At 36.0% G+C, this 7,537-nt stretch overlaps 1 protein-coding gene across 1 annotated transcript; it reads right to left on the reverse strand.

The window, feature by feature from the left end:
* Positions 1–499: 499 nt before the first annotated feature.
* Positions 500–5,911, reverse strand: LOC118035953 (uncharacterized). The gene is made up of 6 exons (XM_073405113.1): positions 5,052–5,911; positions 4,793–4,895; positions 2,375–3,943; positions 1,344–1,870; positions 886–998; positions 500–747 (listed from the first exon to the last, which is right to left on the reverse strand). Exons 1-6 carry the CDS (start codon positions 5,909–5,911, stop codon positions 500–502), a joined length of 3,420 nt encoding a protein of 1,139 aa, XP_073261214.1.
* Positions 5,912–7,537: the final 1,626 nt, after the last annotated feature.

The following is a 7,537-nucleotide window of genomic DNA, read 5'->3' on the forward strand; positions in this document are numbered from 1 at the left end:
TTCCAATGATGTCCCCATTTGCTAAAGCTTTGGGGACAACCCCCAAAACTTGACTACCTCCCAAAAATGCAGCCATTGACACACCTCCCATTAACCCAAGGCTACCTCCCCCATACACTAAATGAATCTTTCTCTCAGCTAGTACCCGACCAAGATGATTTGCTGATTCTAAAAACTCATTTTCTTTTCCAGGACTGGATCCACCGAAAACACAAATATTTTTTATGTGATGACTTGAGGAACCTGCCATTTCTACACACTTCTATATTTGATGAATGTATGGGATGAGTAGAAATGAAGGGAAGGAAGAGAAGAATTTATAGATGAAAAAGTGAAAATGCAATCATACCACCTATATATAGGCCAGCTGTAGTCTCACACACTCTCTCTCTCTCTCTTTATTAATTATTTATTTTGAAAAAGCATGTATGTACAGGTAGTTGTGATTGTGGCTCACATGTTCCCTTGGTTTTACGTCCAAGAACGGCTTAAACGCCCTCTATGGGTCGGGGATAGGCTTCCCATCCAGTTTTCTTAAAAACTGGCAAACAGGGTCTTTTTTAGTCAGATTCCCAAGACTAAGTCGATCATGTTCTTTATGGAATTGTGGCCATAAATCATGAATTACACGATGCACATCTCCACTAGGATGCGTCTCAAGGGCCAATAAAAGATTATCTAAAGACCCCTTACTCAGGCCATCCTTAATGAATTGTATTTTATCTTCACGGTTTACAGATACCATTCCTAAAGAACGACATGTCGCATTACAAGTCCATCTAGCACATCGATGACAGACTTTCAGTCGTTTTGCACGACGTTTCTTTGCAAAAGTGCTTGTACCTGTTCCAGGCATGTGTGAAATGAAAGAATTGGATGACTCACCTGATAATCGAACCTTTGCTTCAATTAACCAACGGATATCTTCAGGAATTCCATGATTCATTAACAACCTCAATCTTGCACACCTAGCACGGTAAATTTTATTAATCGCATTTGGAGGCAAAGCGGGAAAATACCTTTTCAACTTTTCAAGAGTGGTGTCCATTTTCAAAAGAGAATTGGAGAAGAGATTCAAAGAAGGGAGAAAGAGCTAAGAATTGTACAAATATATACAGATATCAGTTATTTGGGAAACTGAAAGAACCGACTTAAGTCACGGAGTACTGTTATCCGCCATTTGACCGGGGTGAAAGAGAGACTAGCAAAACAATAGATACAACAAAACACAAAACAATGTGAGAAAAAGAATCAATCTTTATATACAGGATCACTCAATTCAATAGAGTCATTTTCAACCGAAAAAATTGTCAAAATAAACTTTCAAACGATGCCCATTTACCTTGAAAACATTGCCATTCTTTGGATCCTCAATATCACAGGCCCCATATGGATACACATGTTTCACAATGAAAGGACCGCTCCATCTTGATCTTAATTTTCCAGGAAATAAATGGAGTCGAGAATTATAAAGCAAGACTTTTTCACCAACATTGAATGTTTTTCTCAATATTTTCTTGTCATGAAAGTCTTTGATTCTTGCTTTATGAATTCTTGAATTGTCATATGCATCATTTCTTATTTCCTCAAGCTCATTTATTTGCAATTTTCGCAGCTGACTAGCATCATCAAGGTTTGAATTGAAAGCTTTAATAGCCCAATAAGCTTTATGTTCAACTTCCACAGGCAAGTGACAAGGTTTTCCATAGACTAGTCTATAAGGTGACATACCTAATGATGTTTTATAAGCAGTTCGATAAGCCCAAAGTGCATCATTAAGTCTTAAAGACCAGTCTTTCCTATTAGGGTTCACTGTTTTCTCCAAGATCTGTTTGATCTCCCTATTAGCAAGCTCTACTTGTCCACTTGTCTGAGGGTGATAAGGGGTGGCAACTTTGTGTGTGATTCCATATTTCTTCATTAAAGACTCAAATGGCTTGTTGCAAAAGTGTGTTCCACCATCACTTATCATGGCTCGAGGGATTCCAAATCGACTTAAAATGTTTTCTTTCAAAAACTTTATCACTGTTTTGTGATCATTGGTTCGACTTAGAATTGCCTCTATCCATTTTGAAACATAATCTACTGCGACCAATATGTACAAGAAACCAAATGATGGAGGAAATGGACCCATGAAATCTATACCCCAACAGTCAAAGATCTCAATGACAAGAATAGGATTTAAAGGCATCATGTGACGTTTCGAAATAGATCCCAACTTTTGACAATTTTCACAAATCTTACAGAATGCATGTGAGTCTTTGAACATGGTGGGCCAGTAAAATCCACTTTGTAAGATTTTTGCAGTTGTCTTTCTTGATGAGAAATGACCCCCACATGCTTCAGAATGATAAAATTTAATGACACTACTTACCTCATTGTCGGGAATGCATCTTCGAAATATTTGATCAGGACAATATTTGAATAAATAAGGGTCATCCCAATAAAAGTTCTTCACTTCGTTCAAGAACTTTCTTTTGTCTTGGGTACTCCAATGAGCTGGCAATTGTCCTGAAACAAGAAAATTAACAATATTAGCAAACCAAGGCATCGTAGAGACAGAAAATAAAGATTCATCAGGAAAGTAGTCATCGATTGGTGTAATGTCAGATCTCGAATCGGTTGTCAATCTTGACAAATGATCCGCGACAACATTTTCGGTGCCTTTCTTGTCTTTGATTGTGATATCAAATTCTTGAAGTAACAAAATCCACCGCACCAATCTAGCCTTAGAATCTTTCTTAGAGAGAAGATATTTCAATGTTGCATGATCACTAAAAACAATACCAGGTGAGCCAACAAGATAAGATCTGAACTTGTCACATGCAAATACTACTGCAAGTAATTCTTTTTCAGTGGTAGTGTAATTCATTTGAGCACTATTTAAAGTTTTACTTGCATAGTAAATCACATAAGGTTTCTTATCTTTTCTTTGTCCCAAGACAGCACCCACGGCATAATCACTAGCGTCACACATTATTTCAAAAGGTAATGACCAATCAGGAGGTTGAATGACAGGAGCAGAAGTAAGCAAGTTTTTAAGTTTAACAAAGGCTTCTTCACAATGTTCAGTCCATTCAAAAATATTATCCTTTGTTAGAAGGTTACTCAAGGGTTTAGATATTACACTGAAATCTTTGATGAACCTTCTGTAAAAACCAGCATGTCCTAAGAATGATCTAACATCTTTAATAGATTTTGGTGTTGGTAAGTTGGCAATTAACTCGATTTTAGATTTGTCAACCTCAATTCCTTTTGATGAAACAATGTGACCAAGTACAATGCCGTTTGTTACTATAAAGTGACATTTTTCCCAATTCAATACAAGATTCTTCTCTTCACACCTGCTCAAAACCTTTTCTAAGTTAGTCAAACAATCATCAAATGAATCACCAAAAACAGAAAAATCATCCATAAAAATTTCAAGAAAACGTTCAACCATATCACTGAATATGCTAAGCATGCATCTTTGAAACGTGGCCGGTGCATTACATAATCCAAAAGGCATCCTTCGATATGCAAAAGTACCAAATGGACATGTGAAAGTAGTCTTCTCTTGATCTTCCAATGCAATTTCAATTTGATTGTAACCTGAATAGCCATCTAGGAAACAATAAAATTCATGACCTGCAACTCTTTCTAGGATTTGATCCATGAAAGGTAAAGGGAAATGATCTTTTCTAGTCATTGAATTAAGTTTCCTATAGTCAATGCATATGCGCCAACCCGTAACAGTCCTAGTTGGAATTAACTCATTTTTCTCATTCGTTATCACAGTGACTCCAGACTTTTTGGGTACAACTTGGGTAGGACTTACCCATTTGCTGTCAGAAATAGGATAAATGATTCCATTATCTAGAAGCTTAATGACTTCATTTTTCACTACTTCTTTCATATTAGGATTAAGCCTTTGTTGCATTTCTCTAGAGGGTTTAGCATTTTCCTCCAAATAAATCCTGTGTGTGCAAATCAAAGGGCTAATTCCTTTTATGTCAGCTATGGTCCATCCTAATGCATTTTTGTGCATTTTCAGAGTCTGTAATAACTTACCTTCTTGATGAGCATTAAGTTTGGAAGAGATTATTACCGGAAAAGTTTCATTTTCTCCCAAAAATGAGTATTTGAGATTAAATGGTAACGACTTTAATTCAGGTTTTGGTGGTTGAACACTTGAAGGTATGGGCTCAATTGATCGTGGTGGCAATTCTTCAATTTGTGGTCTCCAATTGCATGCCTTTGATTCCTGAAAGTAGACCATTTGTAAATCATCAGATTCATCAATCTCAGTTTCACTAGAAGTGGTTTGAAATTGATCATGAACTAATTTTTCAATGAAGTCCACTTCCTGTAAATCATTATCATCTCCAGGTTGCTTGTAAATGTTGAAAATATTCATCTCCAATGTCATGTTTCCAAATGATAGCTTCATCAGTCCATTCCTACAATTAATCAATGCATTAGAAGTGGCAAGAAATGGACGTCCTAAAATGACAGGAATTGACTTACATGCTTCAACAGGTTGTGTATCCAAGACAACAAAATCTACAGGGTAAATGAATTTATCGACTTGTACTAACACATCTTCAATTATTCCTCTAGGCACTTTTACAGATCTATCGGCAAGTAAAAGAGTTACAGAAGTTGGTTTCAACTCACCTAGATTGAGACTCTGAAAAACTCCAAGATCAAGTAAGGCTCTTTCAATTTTATGTTCTCCAATAAAGCAAGAAATTGTAGGACAACCAGGGTCTTTATATTTCAAAGCATTATTGTTCTGAAGAATGGCACTTACTTGTTCGGCTAAAAAGGCTTTCTTTTTCACATTCAGTTTTCTCTTCACAGTGCACAGATCTTTCAAAAATTTAGCATAGGAAGGAACCTGTTTAATAGCATCCAACAAAGGTATATTGATCCTTACCTATTTGAAAATTTCAAAGATTTCAGAGTTGTGACTGACTTTCCTTTGTTTGGTCATGGCATGAGGAAATGGAAGTGCTGGCGGGGAATCAGCCTTTTCTTTGCAATGTTCAGGTTCAACCCCTTCCTTACCCTCAGAGATAGACTCATCATCTTTCTCACAAGGTTCAAGAATGGGTTTTTCAATAACCTTACCACTACGAAGAGTGATGACTGATTTGATTTGATCCATGTGTTGGCTTCCAGAACCACTTGCATTTGCATTGTATTGCCCCTTTGGATTTTGTTGTGGTTGAGAAGGAAACTTACCTTTCTCTTGGAAACTGAGAGCAGATGTTAATTTTGCAAGAGCATCTTTAAAATCGGTCATGCTTTGAGCAAGTTGAGTGTTGATTGTCTCCTGCTTTTCAATGAATGCATGCAATGTGTCCTCAAGATTTCTTCTAGGAGGTGGAGCATAAGGAGGTGCATATCCATGAGAATTTTGGAAATTATGGTGTGCTTGAAACGGTGGTTGTGAAGTTTGTGCATTGTTGCTATCACTCTTCCAACTAAAATTTGGGTGATTTCTCCAACCAGGATTGTATGTTTGCGAGTATGGGTTATGGTTGGGCCTTTGGAAATTGTTTAAAGCATGGGCTTGTTCATGGAGGCATTCCTTGAAAGAAGGCAAAGTTGGACAATCATTGGTTGAATGTTCATTGGTTTCACAAATTTGACACACAATGTCTTGAACAGATTTTAATTGACCACTCTTTTTCAATTCAAGTGCTTCGACTTTTCTAGCTAAAGATGCAAACTTGGCTTGGAGGTCATGATCTTCCCTAAGGTTGTGCATACCTCCACTAGATGTATGAGGTTGAGTTTTACTTGGTGCCTCATAAGTACCTGTGGTGTCCCAATTTTGAGCATTTTCGGCTAGCAAGTCTAGGTACTCCATTGCTTCATTAGGGTCTTTATCTTCAAAGGTTCCATTGCACATCAATTCAACCATTTGCCTATCTCTAGGTGTTAAACCTTCATAAAAATATGAAACCAATCTCCATGTTTCAAAACCATGATGAGGGCAAGTATTAAGCAAATCTCGATACCTATCCCAACATTGGTAAAATGTTTCTCCTGGTTTTTGAGTGAAAGTGATGATTTGTCTTTTGAAAGAATTTGTGCTGTGAGACGGAAAAAACTTCTTTAAAAATTGTTGTTGCATATCATCCCAAGCACGAATAGATCCTGGTCTCAAATTTTGTAGCCATGCTTTAGCTTTATCTTTTAATAAAAAAGGAAAAAGCTTTAATCGAATGGTGTTCATGCTACAATTTGAGTCATTATAGGTATTACAGACCTCCTCAAATTCCCTTAAATGCAAGTATGAATTTTCTAAGTCTAAGCCATGAAAAGATGGTAAAAGTTGAATAATGCCTGGCTTAAAATTAAAATGAGATGCATCAGGAGGGAAAACTATGCATGAGGGTGCACTTGTTCTTGTGGGATTCATGTGGTCTCTAAGTGTTCTCATACGGTTATTCTCATTATTCTCATTATGAAGCGATTGATTATCTTCTTCGGCCATATTTTCTGAAAATGATGAGGATACCCTACAAAGTCGACCACTTAATGTACATGACCAAACTCTCATGCACGTGTAAAAAGAGAAATAAAAGGAAGAAACGAAATAGAAGAAAAAGAAACTAAAGAAAACAAAACAAAAGAAACAAGAGTTAGAAAAAAAAATGAAAAGTGGAAGGAGAAAATAAAATAAATATTATAATTTATACAAGAATTTACCTCCCCGGCAACGGCCAAAAAACTTGACACGACCAAAAGCTTGATGTCTTCTCCCAAGTGCAGGGAGTGTCGAAGTAATAAATAACCCGGCAAGACCGGGGTCGAACCACAGAGAGGTTAATTGTATAAATTATAAATAACAAACAACAATAACAACAACAATAATAATACTCAGTACGTGGCGTTGTTACACCTGAGAATGATCCAAAAGATCGGTCACAGGTTTCCAGCCTATATACTGAGTTTATAAAAAGATCAAAGAGATATATTATATAATATAAACAGAATGCAAATAATAATAATAATAATAAAAGAAGAAGAAGAAGATGAAGAATTAATGAGAACTTTGAGATGAAAGATTAATGTAAGGATTAAACAACGATAAAAACAAATGTCAAGGTTAGAGGATCCACTAATGGTACTTCAAACAAGTATTAATATAAACTCTTATTACTCAATTGAAAACCACACATAAAGGAGGTTCCAATCAGATTATAAATTGTTAACATGATTACATTAGTTATCTTATTCGAATAAAGCTAATACTTGTAAATGTTGGCAGGCATTCATGATTATAACTTATGTTAACAACAAAATCAAGTCCCTTTCATAGCTCAGGTGTCGGTTATACCATACAGTATGGGCTATGAAAGTACCAAGTATTTGTTGTACCAAGTGTTATACAACATAAATCTAGATTAACCATTTAACAAGCAAAGTATTAAAAGTGAACAAGATAACAAATATAAAACATGTTAGTATCCAACGTTAAGGTCCATGTTAAGTTTATATTATACTTATTCTTACACCATTAGTGTGCCCTTTTCACCTTGAC

This window comes from Populus alba, chromosome 16 (assembly GCF_005239225.2).
Source record: "Populus alba chromosome 16, ASM523922v2, whole genome shotgun sequence".
NCBI lineage: Eukaryota > Viridiplantae > Streptophyta > Magnoliopsida > Malpighiales > Salicaceae > Populus > Populus alba.

Coding starts and splice junctions, on each gene's coding strand:
- LOC118035953 (XM_073405113.1), bottom strand. CDS start 5,911: ATGGTTGAATTGATGTGCAATGGAACCTTTGAAGATAAAGACCCTAAT. Junction 3,944..4,792: donor AAGCCTTTTTAGCCGAACAA/GTAAGTGCCATT, acceptor ATTTATTTGGAG/GAAAATGCTAAACCCTCTAG. Junction 999..1,343: donor AAGAATGGCAATGTTTTCAA/GGTAAATGGGCA, acceptor CGCTTTGCCTCC/AAATGCGATTAATAAAATTT.